The sequence below is a fragment of the Callithrix jacchus genome, chromosome 2, assembly GCF_049354715.1.
Source record: "Callithrix jacchus isolate 240 chromosome 2, calJac240_pri, whole genome shotgun sequence".
Classification (NCBI taxonomy): Eukaryota; Metazoa; Chordata; class Mammalia; order Primates; family Cebidae; genus Callithrix; species Callithrix jacchus.
The window spans coordinates 77,486,960-77,511,529 of NC_133503.1; the positions used below are offsets into that span (position 1 = coordinate 77,486,960).

The window sequence follows — 24,570 nt, forward strand, 5'->3', positions numbered from 1 at the left end:
CAGTGTAATTTTTAATTTCCAGTGACTAATGATGTTGAACAACTTTTCATATACTTACTTTCCACTTGTGTATCTTTTTGGAGGAAGTGTCTGTTCAAATATTTATCTATTTTAACAATTGGGTTGTTTTCTTATTATTGAAAGTTCTTTATATATTGTGGGTAAAAGTTATCAGATACACAATTTATAAATACTTTCTCCCAGTCTGTGCCTTGTGTTCATTCTCTTAATAGTCACTTTTGCAGAGCAAAAGATTTTTTTATTAAGTTCAGCTAGTTTTTAAAAAACGTATTATGCTTTTGGTGTTATACCTAAAAAATCTTTTCTGCTTTTCGGCTTTCTGCTCAGAGGAGGCCAAGGTGCAACTTTCTTCGGTCGTCCCAAATCTGGGTTCATCCGATACCAGCCGCCTCCACCATGCCGCTGAAGTTCAACCCCGAGATCAAAGTCGTATACCTGAGGTGCACTGGGGGTGAAGTCGGTGCCACTTCTGTGCTTGCCCCCAAGATCGGCCCCCTGGGTCTGTCTCCAAAAAAGGTTGGTGATGACATTGCCAAGGCAACGGGTGACTGGAAGGGCCTAAGAATTACAGTGAAACTGACCATTCAGAACAGACAGGCCCAGACTGAGGTGGTGCCTTCTGCCTCTGCCCTGATCATCAAAGCCCTTAAGGAACCACTAAGAGACAGAAAGAAACAGAAAAACATTAAACACAGGGGGAATATCACTTTCAATGAGATTGTCAACATCGCTCGACAGATGCAGCACTGATCTTTAGCTAGAGAACTCTCTGGAACCATTAAAGAGATCCTGGGGTCTGCCCAGTCTGTGGGCTGTAATGGTGATGGCCGCCACCCTGATGACATCATAGATGACATCAACAGTGGTACTGTGGAATGCCCAGCTAGTTAAGAAGCACAAAGGAAAATATTTCAATACAGGTCATTTAACAACTAAAAAAAAAAAAAATTTTTTTTCCTAAAAAAGGTCACAAGATTTTTCCCTTGTTTACTTCAAGTAGTTTTATAGTTTTAGGTGTGAAAGGAAAGTATCTTGGGCCCCCAAAATCACCACGCTAAAGGGAAAATTCAAGCTGGGAACTGCTTAGGGCAAACCCACCTCCCACTCTGTTTAATGAGATAAATGCATATCTGATAGCCTCTTCTGGAAAGGTTAAGCAGAAACTCAAAGAATGCTACCTTTGAGTCTCATGGGTTGATGTCTCATGTGTCCCTAAAATGTAAAAAACCAAGTTTTGCCTGACTACCTTGGGCATATGGCTTCTGGACTTCCTGAGGTTGTGTCATGAGCATGCATCCTCAACCGTGGCAAGATAAACTTTTTTTTTTTTTTTTTTAATTTTTTATTGGATTTTAGGTTTTGGGGTACATGAGCAGAGCATGCAAGACAGTTGCGTAGGAACACACATGGCAGTGTGCTTTTCTTTCCTTCTCCCCTTCACCCACATTTGGCTTTTCTCCCCAGGCTATCCCTCCCCACCTCCCCCTCCCACTGGCCCTCCCCTTTTCCCCCCAATAGACCCCAGTGTTTAGTACTCCCCTTTCTGTGTCCATGTGTTCTCATTTTTCATCACCCACCTATGAGTGAGAATATGCGGTGTTTCATTTTCTGTTCTTGTGTCAGTTTGCTGAGGATGACGTTCTCCAGATTCATCCATGTCCCTACAAACGACACAAACTCATCATTTCTGATTGCTGCATAATATTCCATGGTGTATATGTGCCACATTTTTCCAATCCAGTCTATTATCAATGGGCATTTGGGTTGATTCCAGGTCTTTGCTATTGTAAACAGTGCTGCAATGAACATTCGTGTACATGTGTCCTTATAGTAGAACGATTTATAGTCTTTTGGATATATACCCAGTAATGGGATTGCTGGGTCAAATGGAATTTCTATTTCTAAGGCCTTGAGGAATCGCCACACTGTCTTCCACAATGGTTGAACTAATTTACACTCCCACCAACAGTGTAAAAGTGTTCCTTTTTCTCCACATTCTCTCCAGCATCTGTTGTCTCCAGATTTTTTAATGATCGCCATTCTAACTGTCGTGAGATGGTATCTCAATGTGGTTTTGATTTGCATCTCTCTGATGACCAGCGACGATGAGCATTTTTTCATATGATTGTTGGCCTCATATATGTCTTCTTTCGTAAAGTGTCTGTTCATATCCTTTGCCCACTTTTGAATGGGCTTGTTTGTTTTTATCCTGTAAATCCGTTTGAGTTCTTTGTAAATTCTGGATATCAGCCCTTTGTCAGATGGGAAACTGCAAAAATTTTTTCCCATTCTGTTGGTTGCCGATCCACTCTAGTGACTGTTTCTTTTGCCGTGCAGAAGCTGTGGAGTTTCATTAGGTCCCATTTGTCTATTTTGGCTTTTGTTGCCAATGTTTTTGGTGTTTTGTTCATAAAGTCCTTGCCTACTCCTATGTCCTGGATAGTTTTGCCTAGATTTCCTTCTAGGGTTTTTATGGTGCCAGGTCTTATGTTTAAGTCTTTAATCCATCTGGAGTTAATTTTAGTGTAAGGTGTCAGGAAGGGGTCCAGTTTCTGCTTTCTGCACATGGCTAGCCAGTTTACCCAACACCATTTGTTAAACAGGGAATCCTTTCCCCCTTGCTTGTTTTTGTCAGGTTTATCAAAGATTGTATAGTTGTAGATATGTTGTGTTGCCTCCAGTGCCTCTGTTTTGTTCCATTGGTCTATATCTCTGTTTTGGGACCAGTACCATGCTGTTTTGATTACTGTAGCCTTGTAGTATAGTTTGAAATCCAGTAGTGTGATGCCCCCCGCTGTGTTCTTTTTGCTTAGAATTGACTTGGCTATGTGGGCTCTCTTTTGGTTCCATATGAAGTTCATGGTGGTTTTTTCCAGTTCTGTGAAGAAAGTCAATGGTAGCTTGATGGGGATAGCATTGATTCTGTAAATTACTTTGGGCAGTATAGCCATTTTCACGATATTAATTCTTCCTAATCATGAACATGGAATGTTTCTCCATCTGTTTGTGTCCTCTCATCTCGTTGAGCAGTGGTTTGTAGTTCTCCTTGAAGAGGTCCCTTACGTTCCTTGTGAGTTGTATTCCAAGGTATTTTATTCTTTTTGTAGCAATTGTGAATGGCAGTTCGTTCTTGATTTGGCTTTAAGTCTGTTATTGGTGTAGACGAATGCTTGTGATTTTTGCACATTGATTTTATATCCTGAGACTTTTCTGAAGTTGCTTATCAGTTTCAGGAGTTTTTGGGCTGAGGTGATGGGGTCTTCTAGGTATACTATCATGTCGTCTGCAAATAGAGACAATTTGGCTTCCACCTTTCCTATTTGAATACCCTTTATTTCTTTTTCTTGCCTGATTGCTCTGGCTAGAACTTCCAGTACTATATTGAATAGGAGCGTTGAAAGAGGGCATCCTTGTCTAGTGCCAGATTTCAAAGGGAATGCTTCCAGTTTTTGCCCATTCAGTATAATATTGGCTGTTGGTTTGTCATAAATAGCTTTTATTACTTTGAGATACGTTCCATCGATACCGAGTTTATTGAGGGTTTTTAGCATAAAGGACTGTTGAATTTTGTCAAATGCCTTCTCTGCGTCAATTGAGATAATCATGTGGTTTTTGTTTTTGGTTCTGTGTATGTGGTGAATTACGTTGATAGACTTGCGGATGTTGAACCAGCCTTGCATCCCCGGGATGAATCCTACCTGATCATGATGGATAAGTTTTTTGATTTGCTGTTGCAATCGGCTTGCTAATATTTTATTGAAGATTTTTGCATCTATGTTCATCATGGATATTGGCCTGAAGTTTTCTTTTCTTGTTGGGTCTCTGCCGGGTTTTGGTATCAGGATGATGTTGGTCTCGTAAAATGATTTGGGAAGTATTCCCTCTTTTTGGATTGTTTGAAATAGTTTTAGAAGGAATGGTACCAGCTCCTCTTTGTGTGTCTGGTAGAATTCGGCTGTGAACCCGTCTGGACCTGGGCTTTTTTTGTGTGGTAGGCTCTTAATTGCTGCCTCGACTTCTGACCTTGTTATTGGTCTATTCATAGTTTCAGCTTCCTCCTGGTTTAGGCTTGGGAGGACACAGGAGTCCAGGAATTTATCCATTTCTTCCAGGTTTACTAGTTTATGCGCATAGAGTTGTTTGTAATATTCTCTGATGATGGTTTGAATTTCTGTGGAATCTGCGGTGATTTCCCCTTTATCATTTTTTATTGCATCTATTTGGTTGTTCTCTCTTTTATTTTTAATCAATCGGGCTAGTGGTCTGTCTATTTTGTTGATCTTTTCAAAAAACCAGCTCTTGGATTTATTGATTTTTTGAAGGGTTTTTCGTGTGTCAATCTCCTTCAGTTCATCTCTGATCTTAGTTATTTCTTGTCTTCTGCTGGGTTTTGAGTTTTTTTGATCTTGCTCCTCTAGCTCTTTCAATTTTGACGATAGGGTGTCAATTTTGGATCTCTCCATTCTCCTCATATGGGCACTTATTGCTATATACTTTCCTCTAGAGACTGCTTTAAATGTGTCCCAGAGGTTCTGGCATGTCGTGTCTTCGTTCTTATTGGTTTCGAAGAACTTCTTTATTTCTGACTTCATTTCATTGTTTATCCAGGCAACATTCAAGAGCCAGTTGTTCAGTTTCCATGAAGCTGTGCGGTTCTGGGTTGGTTTCTGAATTCTGAGTTCTAACGTGATTGCACTATAGTCTGAGAGGCTGTTTGTTATGATTTCAGTTGTTTTGCATTTGTTGAGCAGTGCTTTACTTCCAATTATGTGGTCAATTTTAGAGTAGGTGTGATGTGGTGCTGAGAAGAATGTATATTCTGTGGATTTGGGGTGGAGAGTTCTGTAAAGGTCTATCAGGTTTGCTTGCTCCAGGTCTGAGTTCAAGCCCTGGATATCCTTGTTAATTTTCTGTCTGGTTGATCTGTCTTAATATTGACAGTGGAGTGTTAAAGTCTCCCACTATTATTGTGTGGGAGTCTAAGTCTCTTTGTAAGTCATTAAGAACTTGCCTTATGTATCTCGGTGCTCCTGCATTGGGTCCATATATGTTTAGGATCGTTAGCTCTTCTTGTTTTATCGATCCTTTTATCATTATGTAATGGCCTTCTTTGTCTCTTTTGATCTTTGTTGCTTTAAAGTCTATTTTATCAGAGATGAGAATTGCAACTCCTGCTTTTTTTTGCTCTCCATTTGCTTGGTAAATCTTCCTCCATCCCTTTATTTTGAGCCTTTGTGTACCCTTGCATATGAGCTGGGTTTCCTGGATACAGCACACTGATGGGTTTTGGATTTTTATCCAATTTGCCAGTCTGTGTCTTTTGATTGGTGCATTTAGTCCATTTACATTTAGGGTTAATATTGTTATGTGTGAATTTGATACTGCCATTTTGATGCTAAGTGGCTGTTTTGCCTGTTAGTTGTTGTAGAATCTTCATTATGTTGATGCTCTTTTAGTGTGATTTTGGAATGGCTGGTACTGGTTGTTCCTTTCTATGTGTAGTGCCTCTTTTAGGAGCTCTTGTAAAGCTGGCCTGGTGGTGACAAAATCTCTGAGTACTTGCTTGTTTGCAAAGGATTTTATTTTTCCTTCACTTCTGAAGCTCAGTTTGGCTGGATATGAAATTCTGGGTTGAAAGTTCTTTTCTTTAAGAATGTTGAATATTGGCCCCCACTCTCTTCTGGCTTGTAGTGTTTCTGCCGAGAGATCTGCTGTGAGTCTGATGGGCTTCCCTTTGTGGGTAACTCGACCTTTCTCTCTGGCTGCCCTTAGTATTTTCTCCTTCATTTCAACCTTGTTGAATCTGACGATTATGTGCCTTGGGGTTGCTCTTGTTGCAGAATATCTTTGTGGTGTTCTCTGTATTTCCTGCATTTGAGTGTTGGCCTGTCTTGCTAGGTGGGGAAGTTTTCCTGGATGATGTCCTGAAGAGTATTTACCAGCTTGGATTCATTCTCTTCGTCCCCTTCTGGTACACCTATCAAACGTAGATTAGGTCTTTTCACATAGTCCCACATTTCTTGGAGACTTTGTTCATTCCTTTTTGTGCTTTTTTCTCTAATCTTGGTTTCTCGTTTTATTTCATTGAGTTGGTCTTCGACTTCAGATATTCTTTCTTCTGCTTGGTCAATTTGGCTATTGAAACTTGTGCATGCTTCACGAAGTTGTCGTATTGTGTTTTTCAGCTCCTTTAATTCATTCATATTCCTAAGTTATCCATTCTTGTTATCATTTCCTCATATCTTTTTTTACGTTCCTTTGGATTGATTTAATACATGTTCTTTTAGCTCACAAAAGTTTCTCATTATCCACCTTCTGAAGTCTAATTCTGTCATTTCGTCACAGTCATTCTCCGTCCAGCTTTGTTCCCTTGCTGGTGAGGAGTTTTGGTCCTTTCTAGGAGGCGAGGTGTTCTGGTTTCGGGTGTTTTCCTCCTTTTTTCGCTGGTTTCTTCCCATCTTTGTGGTTTTATCCGCTTGTCGTCTGCGTAGTTGCTGACTTTTCGATTGGGTCTCTGAGTGGACACCCAGATTGTTGATGAAGTATTTGTTACTTGGTTTTCCTTCTACCAGCCTAGCCCCTTCACTGTACAACTGCTGAGGTCCACTCCAGGCCCTGCTTGTCTGGGGTGCACCTCTAACAGCTGTGGCACAGTGAGGGATGCTACCCGTTTCTTTTTCTGCTATCTTTGTCCCAGGATGATGCCTGCCAAATGTCAGTCTTTTGGATATAGAGGGGTCAGGGAGCTGCTTGAGGAGACAGTCTGTACTTTTTTGGAGCTCAATTGCTGAGCTGTGAGCTCTGTTGTTCATTCAGGGCTGTTAGGCTGCTATGTTTGATTCTGCTGCAACAGAGCTCATTAAAAAACCCTTTTTGTTTTTCTCAAATGCTCTGTGTTGAGGGGTTTGGGCTTTATTTTTGGATGTTCGATGAGGTATCCTGCCCAGCTAGAAGGCAGACTAGCCACTGTTTGGCTGCCGAGGCTCCGCCCTGCTGTTTTGTGATTCGCCCTGTTCCTGCAGGCTCTGCTGTGGTCTCCGCCACGCCCTGCGGTGGAGTCTCTTCGTTGTAGTGTGTTGCCTCAGCAACGGCAGGCTGCGTCAGCAGTGGGCGTGTATCTCAGTAGGGACGGGTTGTCTCGGCAACGGCTGGCTGCGTCAGCAGTGGGCGTGTATCTCAGTTGGGGCGGGTTGCCTCGGCAACGGCTGGCTGCGTCAGCAGTGGGTGTGTATCTCAGTTGGGGCGGTTGCCTCGGTAGTGGTGGATGCCCCTCCCCCACAGAGAGTCTCGGACCGTCTGCTCGGGATAGTTTGAAATCGTGGTTTTGTTCGTCCCACTGGGTATCCCAAACGATCTGTCCCTGCAATGCCCTGGGCTGCCCTACTGTCCAAGTCTCATTCAGTCTCAAGTCCAGCCCTCTCAAGTCTCAGGTTGCCGGTTCAACAGGGCACCCGGACAAGCACGCCCTGTGGGGATTGCTGGGTAGGGCTGGCCGCCGCCGCCCCGGCTGCCAGCTTCGCCAGGCAGACCTACTGCCTGGCGTCCCGTGTCTTTTTTATACTTGGGAGTTCCCCCGTTCTGTGGGCAACAAAGATCAGTCTGGAAATGCAGCTCCGACTCACCGTTTGCGGACTCAACGAGAGCTGCAATCTTGGGTTGTTCTCACAGTGCCATCTTGAGTCCTCCCCCCAAGATAAACTTTTTAAATTAATTTAGACCTGTCAAAAATTTTGGTGGTTCACACAGGTTGTACATTTAGTTCTAATGATTATTTAATTTTTGTATATGGTATGCGGTATGGATCAAAGTTTTTTAGATATGGAGATCTAATTTTAATCTTTGTCATGACTGATTTAGCTGTTTATGGACCTTTATTATTCTTCCTAAAGTTTTGAGTTTTACTAGTTCCTTAAATATTACTGGAATTTTAATTGCAATTAGTCAGTGTAGAGATCAATTTAGGGGAGAATCAACATGAGCCTACAGTGTTTCTCCAGGTGTTTCACTGAAACTGACTTGCCAAAGTCATCAGTTACCTCCATGTTGCTAAATCCAACAGGCAAGTTAAACCTAAATCTTACTTGACCTCTCAGTAGCATTTGGCAAAGGGCTTCATTTCCTCTTCAATGAAACTTGGTTGCCAGGACTCTATACCAGAGATCACCAACCTTTCACTGGAAAGGGCCAGATAGCAACTCTAAACTTTGGGGACCTTATAGTGTCTTGTGCAATTACTCAACTCTGTGTGTACTGACTACAGTGTGAAAACAGCCATAGACAATATGTAAACAAATAAAAGGCAGCAAGTCAGATTTGGCCTCTGTGAGCTATAGTTCACCAACTTTTGCTCTACATTCTCTTTGTTTTAATCCTATCTTTAACTCTTCCTTACCTTACCTGTGCTTGTTGCTCCCTGTTCTCCTAACCTGTTAACATCAGAGCACCCCAGGACCTAATTTTTGACTTTTCAATAGATTTGTTGATGATAACACCCAATGTCATAATTATAAGTCTTTTATCTATGCTAATAATCCCAAATTTATATCTCCACCTCAGATCATGTACTGAACTCCAGATGTTATATCCAATGTCCTTTTCATATCTCCACTTTGATATCTAATAAGCATCTTAATCAAGACATGTCCAGAAATCCTGTCTTCATAAACCTACTCTGTTTTCAACATAGTATTAGTCAAGGTCTCCAGAGAGAAAGAATCAATAGGATATATATATATTTATGCCTATGTATTGACTGATAAAGGAAATCCATTATAGTTACTGGCTCACACAATTACAAAGGCTAAGAAGTTGAACAATTTTCCATGGGTAAGCTGAAGAACCAGGAAAGCTGGTAGTATAATTTAGCTTGAGTCCAAAGGCCTGAGAATTGGGAACTGACAGTGTAAGTCCTGGTCTTAAGCCTGAGAACCAGGAGCAGTGATATCAGTAGATAGATGTCTTAATTCAAGCAGAGAGAGCAAATTGCCCTTCCTTAGCCTTTTGATTCTAGTCTGAACTTCAAAAAATTGGATGATGCCCACCCACATTGGTGAGAGTGATATTCTTTACTCAGACTACCAAATGAAATGATAATCTCTTCTAGAAAAACACTCACAGACACCCCAGAAATAATATTTACCAGCTACATGGGCATCCCTTAGTCCAGTCAAGTTTATCATAAACTAAAAGACAAGTCCCATATTGGAAAAAGATAATTAACAAAGGACTAGTATCCAGAATATATGAAGGATTGGTCAGAAAAAGCCAGACAACTCCATAGAGAAAAGAAAGGGGACAAAAGATAGAGATACACATTCATAATGGAATTCATAATGCGCCACCATGCCCAGCTAATTTTGTATTTTTAGTAGAGACAGGGTTTTGCCATGTGGGCCATGTTAGTCTTGAACTCCCAACCTCAGATGACCCACCTGCCTCAGCCTCCCAAAGTGTTGGGATTACAGGCATGAGCCACCGTGCCAAGATTTAAGGCCAGGCGCAGTGGCTCACACCTGTAATCCTAGCACTCTGAGAGGCTGAGGTGGGCGGATCACGAGGTCAAGAGATTGAGACCATCCTGGCCAACATGGTGAAACCCCGTCTCTACTAAAAATACAAAAAATTAGCTGAGCTAATTTGGTGCACATCTGTAATCCCAGCTACCTGGCTGAGGCAGTAGGATTGCTTGAACCCAGGAGGCAGAGGTTGCAGTGAGCCGAGATTGACCCATTACACTCCAGCCTGGTGACAGAGACTCTGTCTCAAAACAAAACACCCAAACACACACACACACACACACACACACACACACACACAGATTTAATTAAATGTCGACAGTACAAAACAGAAAATTTAGGTACTTAATCATCAACCTCAACATTTCAAAAAGTAGTTTACATAGCCGAGTGCAGTGTGTCATGCCTGTAATCCCAGAACTTTAGGGGACTGAGGTAGGTGAATTGCTTGAGTTCAGGAATTTGAGACCAGCCTGTCCAACATGCTGAAATCCCATCTCTCCTAAAAAAAAAAAAAAAAAAAAAGCCAGGCATGGTGATGTGCATGCTGCGGTCCCAGCTACTTGGGGGGCTGAGGCAGGAGTAGCCCAGAAGGTGGAGGGGTTGCAGTGAGCTGAGATCCCACCATTGTACTCCTTCCTAGATGACAGAGCAAGACCATGTTTCAATTAAAAAAAAATTTTTTTTTTTTTCAAAATAAACCCTATACAGGTGTAGTAGTTTACTTTTTAGAATACTGATTCTCAATCTTTATTTGCAACAGGCCAAGAACTCATGAATTACTTTATCTAATTGAACTATTAAATAACCAGTTAAAATGCATTTGAAATATAAATAAATGCTTATAAGAATAGGCAGGGTGTGGTGGCTCACACCTGTAATCCCAGCACTTTGGGAAGCCAAGATGGAAGGATCACCTGAGCTCAGGAATTTGAGACCAGTCTGGCCAACATAGTGAGACCCTGTCCTTACTAAAAATAGAAAAGATTAAATAGGTATGGTGGCACATGATTCTAGTCTTGATTATTTGGGAGGCTTAGGTGGGAGAATTGCTGAGCCCCAGGGGTCAAGGCTTTAGTGAGCCATGATTGTGCCACTGCACTCCAACCTGGGTGACACAGCAAGACTCAATCTCAAAAAATAAGTAAGTATATGCTATATAAGAATAGAGTGCCACATCTTTCAGAATTTTTTGACAGTCGAGCCTGTTGTTGACATGTTGATATACTTCACAGGAACGTTATTGTATAGTCTTACAGCATGAAAGTATACTATCACATCTACCTATCTATATCAATATATCTTAAAATCTCTAAGCCACTATCTTTAATGAACATGTAAATTATTAACCTCATCTGCTACTAATGATGACTATAAGAAATAAATCTGGAGATATTTAAATTAATGTGAATGAAAAATGGTACCAGGGAATTCAGGTTAAAGAAAAAAAGCTCAGTGATAAAATATTCAATAATACTAAAATATAGAATACATATTAAATTTAAATAATGTCAGCTAACTTTCCTCTAAATATGTCATATAGATACTAAAATAACTGTAAGTCAGCACATTTATACAGTAATTACATACTGTGATGACATTCAGTATTCTCTTATAAAGGCAAATTTCAAATTTGAAACAACTTTCATTTTTCTCTAGGTATAATTTCTAGACACATAACAATGCTTGCATTGAGAATCTTTCAAAAATCTGAAACCCTGTATGATCATCAAATAAGAGAATTTATCAGTGAATGGGAGAAAACACACTATTAACTGAGAAAACAGAATGGCAAAGGTACACAGATAAAAGAGAAACAAGAAAAATATTAAACAGGATTTTACAGTTCCTAGTGTTACATGATAGAATGCCTGGCCTTTTGTGATACTGCCCATTTTGTCAAGGACAGGACATGTGGAAGAACAGGACATTTAAGTTTCATTAATTAAAACAAAGAGAATGTAGCCACCTATTACATTTCAGAAGAAAGTCTAACTTGGTCTAAATACAGCTAATTCTACTACGGCCATATTAAATAGTTTAATCAAGGGTCACTATTTCCACTTTAAATTAGGATTTCTTTATTCCATAGTGACCCTAGGTGATTTTAATATTTTATTTAACTATTTTCAGAAGACTGATAAAAAATGTCTTTATAAGAACGGAGAGATACTCTGTATCTCCAAAAAGAAACTGTACAATTACATATTAGCTACAGAAATAATCCCAGTGCTTTAGAAAACAAAGGCCACTTCTGCAGAGAGCTGGCACACACTGTGATTTTTTTTTGGGAACAATTTAATATTTTTCAGGACTAAATATCATTTTAATCTAATAATTTAAATCTAATAATTGCATTTCATATGGGAAAAAAACTCACCAACTTGTAAAAACACCGCATTCTCAAATAGCTATGGCAAGACCAAATATTCATTAAGGTCAGAGAGAAGTGAATATATCTCCCTAAGCATTTATTTTGCTTTATGGCATTTGATTTTCAATGAAAATGAAATGTTTTCTTATCTAATTTCCTTTAGAAATACTTAATTATGTTCTTCAGTTCTCAGTAATGACCTTTCAACATGAAATTTAAATATGAAGTTATTCTGTAATTCATTCATTTTCAATATGCCAGTTCAGAGAAAGATGTCTGCATTTCCAGGACTTTGCCAGTGTTATAGATTTTAAAGTTAAAAAGTGCAAAGACTTATTTTATCCTAGAAAATTCATTGCTTCTGAGTTGGTGTGTCACAATATGGCACATTTTCTATAAGAAGGTCTTTCCTAGGGACCAGTTCTGAAAGAAAAAAAAAAACAGAGAATAATTAACATCACTAAAATTGGAATTAAATGCAACGACACTCATTTTCCCCTGAAGTTCATAATAGTAAAATGTCTAGTTTTAAGATAAATCTCCCAGGGATATTTTATTTCAGTTGATATCTAAGGTGGAGTCCTTGACTCTAATTAGAATTAATAGCATTCTCATTTCAGATTATATAAAAACATATATGATCAACTTAACCCTTTATCATTTATTAAATATAGCAAATTAAATAACTGATCAGAATTCAGCTAAAACTTCTATTATTGACCATTTAATTACCAATTACTGATAATGAAAACAATTAGAAATTTTGCTTATACTATCTACTATATGAAAAGCAAGACTGGTCTTCTAATTTAAAGATTCAAAATTTCATAGAACAATGGTACTTAAAAGAGGGTGTTTTGGGTGGTCATATCAACTGGAGAATGATACTGGAATTTAGAGGACAGGAGCCAGGGATGCTAAATCTCCTGTAATGTGTGGGACAGTCTGGCACAGCGAAGAACTGTCCTGTACAAAATGCCCATAGTGCCCATGTTGAGAAACATCATTAAACAACAACAAAAACCTGTTAAGTCCTAGTTAAGACATCTTGCTGGAGTCAAGATAAAGCTCTTAAAATACAAATTTTTGGCCAGGTGTGGTGGCTCATGCCTGCAATCCCAGAACTTTGGGAGGCTAAGATGGGAAGTCTGGAGTTCAAGATTAGCCTAATCAACATGGTGAAACCCCATCTCTACGAAATGTACAAAAAAATTAGCTGGGTGTGATGGCACATGCCTGTAGTCCTAGCTACTTGGGAGGCTGAGGCAGGAGAGTGGCTTGAACCCAGGAGGCGGATGTTCTAGTGAGCCAAGATGGGGCCACTGCACTCCAGCCCAGGCGACAGAGCAAGGCTCCATCTCAAAAAGAAAAGATATAAAATTTTGAGGAGATACATGATTTCTTCTTTTCTCCAGAAGAGCTGAACCTAGCTGAGCTGTCATACTCAAAAATTGCTTACATGACCTTTTAAAAAGATAACCTGCCTATACTTTTTAAAACATCATGGTTGTGAAAGACAAAGAAAGGCTGAAGGACTGCTCTAGACTAAGGATGACTGAAGAGATATGATGACTACCGGCAACATGTGATCCCCAATAGGATACTGGTCACAGGGATTTTTTTTCATTTTGTCATAAAGGGCATTATTAGGACAAATGAAAGGAGTTAAATGTTAGTATTGCATCAATGTTAATACACTGGTTTTGATAATTATACTGCAGTTACATTAGAGAATGTCCTTGTATATTTAGGAAATATATATTCAAATATTTTAAAGAAATATACTCTAAAGTATTTCTCCAGAAGCTCTAAACTCAAATGAGCTATCATAATTTTAAAAATGCTCATTTTGGGGTAAATAGGCATATGTCTGCAACTTACTCTCAGAAAGTTCAGGGAAAAAATTAGGAAAACATAATAAACCATATACGGTAAAATGTTAGCACTTGTAGAATCTGGGTTATATCTACATATACACATACACACATATATAAAACCTTTATATATATATACACATACATACTATATAGGGATATATATATATATATACACACACACTATATATATATACACACACATATATATACTATATATGTGTATTTATGTATAGGTTATATATACATAGGTTACACACAGACATATATATATAAATACTGACCAGGTACAGCAGCTTTTGCCTGTAATTCTGGCACTTTGAGAAGCTGAGGTGGGAAGATTGCTTCAGGCTATGAGTTTGAGACCAACTTGGGAAACATAGGGAGACTCTGTCTCTACAAAAAATTTTTTTTAAAATTAGCTAGGCATGGCGGTATACACCTGTATTCCTAGCTACTCAAGAGGCTGAGGCAGGAGGATTGCCTGAGCCCAAGAGTTTGAGGTTACAGTGAGAAATGATTATGCCACTGCATTCCAGCCTGGGAGACAGAGAGACTCTGTCTCAACAAAAACAACAGCAAAAACAACAACAACAACAACAACAACAAAGCACTAAAACAAATTCAACCCAAAAGGCAAACTGAAAATTTTACTTAAAGAAGAACTGGTCTGACTAAAAATAATGCTCTTATTAGCCAGATTATAAATTTGGCTTACAAAAATAAAAACCAGTTAAGTAAGTATTATTTAACCTTTGTTTATATTGCACTTACTTTTACCAAACCTTTGGAGGTTTCATCAGAGAATAAATTTTAGTGTACATTTTAACTTGTTAACAATGGCAATAATTTGTTTCACTTTTCAAACCTGTATGTGCCTATTTCATGCCAGACATTAGGTCAAAAAATTAAGGTATGAATGTGAATATATAATAGTCTCTTCAGCTTCAAGGAGCATATAATCTAATGGAAAAGACAGCTAGACAAACCACAAATTATAGTATAATGTAATGTATTACAAAAGTGGTACAAGACTTTTATAGGAGAATGGAAAAATAAATGGCTAAATATAGCCCTATCATTTTAGAATATGTTCAGCTCTGAATAACCGAAGTCCAACAAGCTGGTTTAAATAAGGGATTTAATTTTTCTCACATTATCAAGAAATACAGATTAAGGCAGTCTGGGCTAGTGTTGTCCTTAGTGATACTAAAGACCCAGGCTCTTTCTCTCTTCTTGTTCTGCTACCTTCCATGAGTGTTTTGTCTTCACTGCTGCTGCCATATTATAGCTGCACTCCATGTGGGAAGAACAGAGAAGAGAAAACAGTAAAAGGAGAGTGCCAGCTCAGTCTATTCCTTTTAAACAGGAAAACAATGACTTTCTTGGAAGTAACACCCAGTTGATAGGGTTTATATAGACCAGAAAGGTGTCACATGGTCTGGAAAATAACTTTTTTTTTTTTTTGCTAGGTACATTGTACCCTGAACACAACTTTTCAGTTAGTAAAAAAGAACAGGAGAAGCCGGGCACAGTAATCACAGCTGTAATCCTACTACTGTGGGAGGCCAAGGTGGTCAGATTGCTTGAGCTGTAGTTCCAGCTACTCAGGAGGCGGACGCACAAGAATCACTTGAACCCGGGAGGTGGAGGTTGCAGTGAGCTGAGATGGTGCCAGAAGCAGACTCTATCTCCAAAAAAAAAGAACAGGAGAATAGATACTGGTGAGGCAACAAGCATCACCCTTTTTGGCCATGCAATATGCATCCTTCTTTTCATCTGTAGAATACATCCACTTACTACCTGTCCCCTAAGGTCTCATCCAGACTGAAATAAAGTATTTTTGGTTACAGTGCTAGTTTTCCAGAAGGTCCTGCTGAGCCTCATTGTTCTATGATGAAGATATTGGGGAAGATGCCCTTCTTTGCGTCTTTAAAAGCTTTCATAGTCCACTTCCTGGTGACATCAGTTTAGGGGCCCAGATTTGGCCTTAAGAAGTGAAAAAAGCTCAGGCCTAGAGTTTCTTGGCAATAAAATTTGCTCAAAAACTTTATGAGCTTCAAATTAGTTTCCAGTCATTTCCATGCACTAGTAGCCACAGAAAAATAAGCATGAAGACTGTCATCCTTCGGTAACAGCCTCTACATTCTGTCTAATCCCCTAACCCTTACCTTAGTGGCCACTTCTTAAAGTAGTGAAGAATAAGCTCCAGTGAGTAAATGAATCATACATCTAATCTTTGTCTGGAAGAATAAGAAAGTCTTGAAGCATTGATCTTATTCCATGTTACAGCTCAGAATTCTCCTGTTTGCATTGGCTTTAGTCTTAGTGGATAAAAACAATTAGCATTTTTTAACTCTCCAAGGTTCTAAATGACGGGACTTTTTAATCGATTAGGCTCTAGGCTGTAGACGGAAGAGTGCCTTTTAGCAAAGAAGTACTTCTTTCTACCTGTGCTTTGCAGACTAGCTTAATCTGCATTCATCCTCCTTTTCAATTTTAATTATTAATTGTTGAGATGGTACCTCCTCTGTCTCCCAGGCTGGAGTGCAATGGCGCAATCTTAGCTCACTGTAACCTCAGCCTCCCGGTTTCAAGCGACTCTCCTGTCTCAGCCTCCTGAGTAGCTGGGATTATAGGCACCCGCCACCATGCCTCGTCAATTTTTGTATTTTTCAGTAGAGGTGGGGTTTTGCCATGTTGGCCAGGCTGGTCTGGAACTCATGACCTCAGGTGATCTGCCCACCTCGGCCTCCCAAAGTATTGGGATTACAGGCATGAGCCACTGTGCCCAGCCAATTTTATTTAATCTAACTCATATCACCAGGAAGTGGACTATAAAAGCTTTAACTGTCAGTCTTGGTTGCAAGTCACAGAACCAGCCTCTGGCTGCTTAGAAGCTGAAAAGGCATTAAACAGGTTGTTTCAAATTGTCAAGAACCAGGCAGACCTGAGACTAAGCTTCCAGGAGTAATGACCAAAGCCATACCACATAAATAGGTTAATGATAAAAACGGCTGCTCTTCTGTGGGGTGCCAGAAGAAACTGCCGCCATTTTTACTCTCATGGAACACAAGACGCTACACTTCTGATGTTGCCAGAAACTCAACTTTACCATGTCTGCTCTTGCCATCATACCAATGCTACTTCTCTTCTCTATGAGGAACCTGATCCGGAAACCAATGATGCTACTCCTGCCAGCAAAACAGATTCTGTGCTGAATACAGGTAAGTGTGCTTCACCTAATCAAATGCCCATGCTGGAGCTACAAAGGAAACTGAGCAACTGAAATTTTCTAGATTCTGATTTAGGGATTTAGAATTCAGGCAGATGGAAAGTCTTGAAACAAAGCAGGGCTATTTGAAAAGTACTAAATAACCAGAAAATCTGTCAAATATCCACTATACTGTTTCTTTATCTAATTCACCTTATTCAATAATCTTTGGCATCAAAAGATATTTTACAACTGAATTGTTCTGTATTTATTAACTGTTAACTCTTTAATTAGGGCAAATGTATCACAAGTATACTGTTTTCACTATAATTTTGTTTTATTGATTATAAAATCCCTGACTTTGCTCTCCACATTAAATACTGAGTAGTATAACAGCATTAGTTTGTTGATGATGACAGATCTTTAAAAAGGAACTGCATTGAGATGATGGTTTATTTCCTGTACATTAGGCCCTTGAAATGCCTTATCTACTCTGGTCATATTAAATATATCAATAAAAAGCAATTTCTTGAAATAAAGTCTTTATCTCAATTTTGGAACAAAATAAAAATTTTGATAAAGATTTTAAAATAAATTATGTATAGCATAGTTTATAATAGTGTGACAATCATAGAGATATTTTGAATCTGAATAATTTAAAGGACATTAAAATATTTCATACTGAAATTCCAGAAACACTTCTAAATATTTCAAGCATGTTATCTATATTATATAAATGATAACTTCAAATTAGGGAAACTATAACCAAAAAGTGTTTTCTTCTAAGAACCTGTCCCTAACTCATCAAGTTTGGATCTGCAGCTCTGCTTATGTGCCTCAAAAATCTCTGCCTCCTATCATGGCACTGAAAGAACTAAAACTGTACATTTAATTGTCTGTCTTTTACACAGCACTCTAAGTTTCCCTGGATAGGAACCAGATCTGTCTTGCCCATTGTTCTATCCCTGGCATCTAGCCTAACAGTGATTCATTGTTTGTTAAGTCACATTAATGTCTTAGAACACAAACCATAGACAGTTTTAGACAATGACGAATCTAAATAAACCAAAAGGCAGAAGTTTAAAATACATCTGAAAAACAGCTTCTTAGAGATTTTCTTAAAATTGTATCATTCGTTTAGAAGTACCTCCCTATTTTTTCTTATATAAATGCCAGAGAGGAAATTAAAAATATGGATTTTACTAAAAAACTAAGTACCATAAAAAATAATGACCTGAAGTCCTACGTTTACTTGGGACCATCTTTACCATAACTTTATATGAATGAAAATATACATGTTTCTCAAAGTACAACATTGAAACCAGGTGACTAATATGCACACTAGAAACAGGGTTTCCACAAATGTCAGTAATCAAATAGAAAGCAAGTATAGAATAATGAATAACCTGAGTATCTTCCTAACTTATAAAGGCTATGCTAGACCAATGATGAGTGATATGAATAAAAAATTATAATTTATACAAATTCATGCACCTAAGGGTAATACGAAAAACAGAAAATGTAGAGAACATTTGAAAAAAAAAAAGTTTCCAAAATATTTTTTAAAGATTTTAAAAAGAAGGAATTATTTCAAATGATGAATTATCCTTGTAATAACTTTGAATTCACCTGCAGGGATAAAGGAAATAAATGTTTTCCTTTTATTATTATTATTATTATTATTATTATTATAGAGATGGAGTCCTGCTTTGTCACCAGGCTGGAGTGCAGTGGCATAATCTCTGCTCTACTACAATCTCCACCTCCCGGGTTCAAGTGATTCTCCTGCCTCCGTCTACTGAATAGCTGGGACTACAGGCACATGCCACCATGCCCAGCAAATTTTTGTATTTTTAGTAGAGATGGGGTTTCACCGTGTTGGCTAGGATGCTCTTGATCTCTTGACCTTGTGATCTGCCCGCCTCAGTCTCCCAAAGTGCTGGGATTACAGGCGTGAGCCATTGCACCTGGCCTCTTTTTATTAAATTGATACATACTAAATATATGGATATTTAAAGGGTACAGAGTAATATTTCAATACATGTATATGTGTGATGACTAAATCGGGGTAATTAGCACATCTATGACCTCATTTATCATTTCTTTGTGTTAGGAATATTCAAAATTTGCTCTTCTAGCTATTTGAAAATATACAATAAATTGTTAATTATAGTCACCCTACAGTGGTATAGAACATTAGAACTTATTCCTCCTGGCTAACTAATTTCAGACCCATTAACCAACCTTTGGCTATCCCCCTTCAACCCTTCTTGGCCTCTAGTAACCACTATCTGCTCTCTGTTTCTGTAAGCTGAACTTTTTTAGATTCCACATGAGTGAGAACATGCAATATTTGTCTTTCCGTGCCTGGCTTATTTCACTTAATATAATGTCCCCCAGGTTCATGTTTGTTGTCACAAATGATAAGATTTCCTTGTTTTTATGACTGAATAGTATTCCATTGTTATATATACAGATAGACTACATTTTCTTTGTCCATCTGTCGATAGATTCTTAGGTTGATTCTGTATCTTGGCTATTGTGAATAGTGCCACAATAAACATGGAAATGCAGCTATCTTTTGGATACAGTGATTTCCTTTCCTTTGGATACATACCCAGTAGAGGAATTACTAGATCATGCAATAGTTCTAATTTAGTTTTTGAGGAACCTCTACTGTTTTTTATAATGGCTATCCTAATTTACATTCCCACCAACAGTGTATAAGAGTTCTCCTTTCTCCACATTCTTGTCAGCATTTGTCATTTTTTGTCTTTTTGACAACAGTCATTCTATCTGGGTGAGATGATATCTCATTGTGGTTTTAATTTTTATTTCCCTGATTAGTGATGCTGAGTATTTTTTCATATACTTGTTGGTCATTTGTATGTCACCTTTTGAGAGATGTCTGGAAGTGATTTAAAAAAAAAAAAGAGAGGCTACTTAAGGAGTTTCTGCTGGGATTCAACATTTAATTTCCACCACAGATATTATTTGAATGAAAGAAAAAGAGATGGATTTAGAATTCACTCATGCATACAAGGTGATTACTCTTCCAAATGAAATTTCATTTTATAACTTTTAATTTCTATTATTTTTATTTTGGGACATTATTTCTTTTTTTTTTTTTTTTTGAGACGAAGTCTTGCTCTCTCGCCAGGCTGGAGTATAGTGGCGCCATCTCGGCTCACTGCAACCTCCACTTCCCGGGTTCAAGCGATTCTCCTGCCTTAGCCTCCTAAGTAGCTGGGACTACAGGCACGTGCCACCATGCCCAGCTAAGTTTTGTATTTTTAGTAGAGATGGAGTTTCACCATGTTGGCCAGGGTGGTCTCAATTTCTTGACCTCGTGATCTGCCGGCCTCAGCCTCCCAAGTGCTGGGATTGCAGGCGTGAGCCACTGCCCCTGACATTATATGATATATATTTTTTTTTAAAGAGAAAAAGAAGGGGAAAAAAAGAAAAAGAGGGAAAAAGGAATATTACTTCATTCCTAAAATGGGTTTCAATAATGGCCAATCAATATTTTGAGTGTTTAAAGTGGTTAATGCATATTTTATGTGTTTAAAATGGAGACCTCTATTGTGTTTATTTGTTCTGGCTCTGAGTTCAAGTCCTGGATATCGTTATCAATTTGTTGTCTCGTTGAATCTAAATCTCATTAATGTGTCTTATGTATTTGGGTGTTAAGATCTCTTATTGTTACATTAATCCTTTTTTTTTTTTTTTTTTTTTTGGGGTGATTTTCATTTATTTATTTATTTATTTATTTTTTTAAATTTTTTATTGGATTATAGGTTTTGGGGTACATGAGCAGAGCATGCAAGACAGTTGCGTAGGTACACACATGGCAGTGTGCTTTGCTTTTCTTCTCCCCTTCACCCACATTTGGCATTTCTCCCCAGGCTATCCCTCCCCACCTCCCCCTCCCACTGGCCCTCCCCTTTTCCCCCCAATAGACCCCAGTGTTTAGTACTCCCCTTTCTCTGTCCATGTGTTCTCATTTTTCATCATCCACCTATGAGTGAGAATATGCGGTGTTTCATTTTCTGTTCTTGTGTCAGTTTGCTGAGGATGATGTTTTCCAGATTCATCCATGTCCCTACAAACGACACGAACTCATCATTTCTGATTGCTGCATAATATTCCATGGTGTATATGTGCCACATTTTTCCAATCCAGTCTATTATCAATGGGCATTTGGGTTGATTCCAGGTCTTTGCTATTGTAAACAGTGCTGCAATGAACATTCGTGTACATGTGTCCTTATAGTAGAACGATTTATAGTCTTTTGGATATATACCCAGTAATGGGATTGCTGGGTCAAATGGAATTTCTATTTCTAAGGCCTTGAGGAATCGCCACACTGTCTTCCACAATGGTTGAACTAATTTACACTCCCACCAACAGTGTAAAAGTGTTCCTTTTTCTCCACATCCTCTCCAGCATTTGTTGTCTCCAGATTTTTTAATGATCGCCATTCTAACTGGCGTGAGATGGTATCTCAATGTGGTTTTGATTTGCATCTCTCTGATGACCAGTGACGATGAGCATTTTTTCATATGATTGTTGGCCTCATATATGTCTTCTTTCGTAAAGTATCTGTTCATATCCTTTGCCCACTTTTGAATGGGCTTGTTTGTTTTTTTCCTGTAAATCTGCTTGAGTTGTTTGTAAATTCTGGATATCAGCCCTTTGTCAGATGGGTAGACTGCGAAAATTTTTTCCCATTCTGTTGGTTGCCGATCCACTCTAGTGACTGTTTCTTTTGCCGTGCAGAAGCTGTGGAGTTTCATTAGGTCCCATTTGTCTATTTTGGCTTTTGTTGCCAATGTTCTTGGTGTTTTGTTCATGAAGTCCTTGCCTACTCCTATGTCCTGGATAGTTTTGCCTAGATTTCCTTCTAGGGTTTTTATGGTGCCAGGTCTAATGTTTAAGTCTTTAATCCATCTGGAGTTAATTTTAGTGTAAGGTGTCAGGAAGGGGTCCAGTTTCTGCTTTCTGCACATGGCTAGCCAGTTTTCCCAACACCATTTGTTAAACATGGAATCCTTGCCCCATTGCTTGTTTTTGTCAGGTTTATCAAAGATTGTATAGTTGTATGTATGTTGTGTTGCCTCCGGTGCCTCTGTTTTTTTCCATTGATCTATATCTCTGTTTTGGTACCAGTACCATGCTGTTTTGATTACTGTAGCCTTGTAGTATAGTTTGAAATCCGGTAGTGTGATGCCCCCCGCTGTGTTCTTTTTGCTTAGAATTGACTTGGCTATGCGGGCTCTCTTTTGGTTCCATATGAAGTTCATGGTGGTTTTTTCCAGTTCTGTGAAGAAAGTCAATGGTAGCTTGATGGGGATAGCGTTGATTCTGTAAATTACTTTGGGCAGTATAGCCATTTTCACGATGTTAATTCTTCCTAACCATGAACATGGAATGTTTCTCCATCTGTTTGTGTCCTCTCTGATTTCGTTGAGCAGTGGTTTGTAGTTCTCCTTGAAGAGGTCCCTTACGTTCCTTGTGAGTTGTATTCCAAGGTATTTTATTCTTTTTGTAGCAATTGCGAATGGCAGTTCGCTCTTGATTTGGCTTTCTTTAAGTCTGTTATTGGTGTAGACGAATGCTTGTGATTTTTGCACATTGATTTTATATCCTGAGACTTTGCTGAAGTTGTTTATCAGTTTCAGGAGTTTTTGGGCTGAGGCGATGGGGTCTTCTAGGTATACTATCATGTCGTCTGCAAATAGAGACAATTTGGCTTCCACCTTTCCTATTTGAATACCCTTTATTTCTTTTTCTTGCCTGATTGCTCTGGCTAGAACTTCCAGTACTATATTGAATAGGAGTGGTGAGAGAGGGCATCCTTGTCTAGTACCAGATTTCAAAGGGAATGCTTCCAGTTTTTGCCCATTCAGTATGATATTGGCTGTTGGTTTGTCATAAATAGCTTTTATTACTTTGAGATACGTTCCATCGATACCGAGTTTATTGAGGGTTTTTAGCATAAAGGGCTGTTGAATTTTGTCAAATGCCTTCTCTGCGTCAATTGAGATAATCATGTGGTTTTTGTTTTTGGTTCTGTTTATGTGGTGAATTACGTTGATAGACTTGCGTATGTTGAACCAGCCTTGCATCCCTGGGATGAATCCTACTTGATCATGATGAATAAGTTTTTTGATTTGCTGTTGCAATCGGCTTGCCAATATTTTATTGAAGATTTTTGCATCTATGTTCATCATGGATATTGGCCTGAAGTTTTCTTTTCTTGTTGGGTCTCTGCCGGGTTTTGGTATCAGGATGATGTTGGTCTCATAAAATGATTTGGGAAGGATTCCCTCCTTTTGGATTGTTTGAAATAGTTTTAGAAGGAATGGTACCAGCTCCTCCTTGTGTGTCTGGTAGAATTCGGCTGTGAACCCATCTGGACCTGGGCTTTTTTTGTGAGGTAGGCTCTTAATTGCTGCCTCAACTTCAGACCTTGTTATTGGTCTATTCATAGTTTCAGCTTCCTCCTGGTTTAGGCTTGGGAGGACACAGGAGTCCAGGAATTTATCCATTTCTTCCAGGTTTACTAGTTTATGTGCATAGAGTTGTTTGTAATATTCTCTGATGATGGTTTGAATTTCTGTGGAATCTGTGGTGATTTCCCCTTTATCATTTTTTATTGCATCTATTTGGTTGTTCTCTCTTTTCTTTTTAATCAATCTGGCTAGTGGTCTGTCTATTTTGTTGATCTTTTCAAAAAACCAGCTCTTGGATTTATTGATTTTTTGAAGGGTTTTTCGTGTCTCAATCTCCTTTAGCTCAGCTCTGATCTTAGTAATTTCTTGTCTTCTGCTGGGTTTTGAGTTTTTTTGATCTTGCTCCTCTAGCTCTTTCAATTTTGACGATAGGGTGTCAATTTTGGATCTCTCCATTCTCCTCATATGGGCACTTATTGCTATATACTTTCCTCTAGAGACTGCTTTAAATGTGTCCCAGAGGTTCTGGCACGTTGTGTCTTCATTCTCATTGGTTTCGAAGAACTTCTTTATTTCTGCCTTCATTTCGTTGTTTACCCAGTCAACATTCAAGAGCCAGTTGTTCAGTTTCCATGAAGCTGTGCGGTTCTGGGTCGGTTTCTGAATTCTGAGTTCTAACTTGATTGCACTATGGTCTGAGAGGCTGTTTGTTATGATTTCAGTTGTTTTGCATTTGTTGAGTAGTGCTTTACTTCCAATTATGTGGTCAATTTTAGAGTAGGTGTGATGTGGTGCTGAGAAGAATGTGTATTCTGTGGATTTGGGGTGGAGAGTTCTGTAAATGTCCACCAGGTTTGCTTGCTCCAGGTCTGAGTTCAAGCCCTGGGTATCCTTGTTGATTTTCTGTCTGGTTGATCTCTCTAGTATTGACAGTGGAGTGTTAAAGTCTCCCACTATTATTGTGTGGGAGTCTAAGTCCTTCTGTAAGTCATTAAGAACTTGCCTTATGTATCTGGGTGCTCCTGTGTTGGGTCCATATATGTTTAGGATCATTAGCTCTTCTTGTTGTATCGATCCTTTTACCATTATGTAATGGCCTTCTTTGTCTCTTTTGATC

The 24,570-nt window shown here is 38.7% G+C and overlaps 1 protein-coding gene and 1 pseudogene across 11 annotated transcripts in view; one reads left to right on the top strand and one right to left on the bottom strand.

Annotated features, from left to right (window-relative positions):
- The first annotated feature begins 327 nt into the window (after positions 1–327).
- Positions 328–960, top strand: LOC100388516 (large ribosomal subunit protein uL11 pseudogene; annotated as a pseudogene).
- Positions 961–7,797: 6,837 nt separating this feature from the next.
- Positions 7,798–24,570, bottom strand: part of LYRM7 (LYR motif containing 7) — a 44,214-nt gene continuing 27,441 nt past the window's right edge. For 3 of the 11 annotated variants that reach the window (XM_078364935.1, XM_078364933.1, XM_008991566.5), the window contains exon 5: positions 10,257–12,333. In XM_078364935.1, the coding sequence (XP_078221061.1) occupies positions 12,263–12,333 (71 nt within the window). In that variant the 3' untranslated portion in view covers positions 10,257–12,262. Of the gene's footprint in view, positions 12,334–14,068; positions 15,472–20,111; positions 21,101–24,570 lie in introns of those variants that run through there. The other 8 variants (XR_013532088.1, XR_008479828.2, XM_017969707.4 and 5 more) reach the window with 5 other exon arrangements.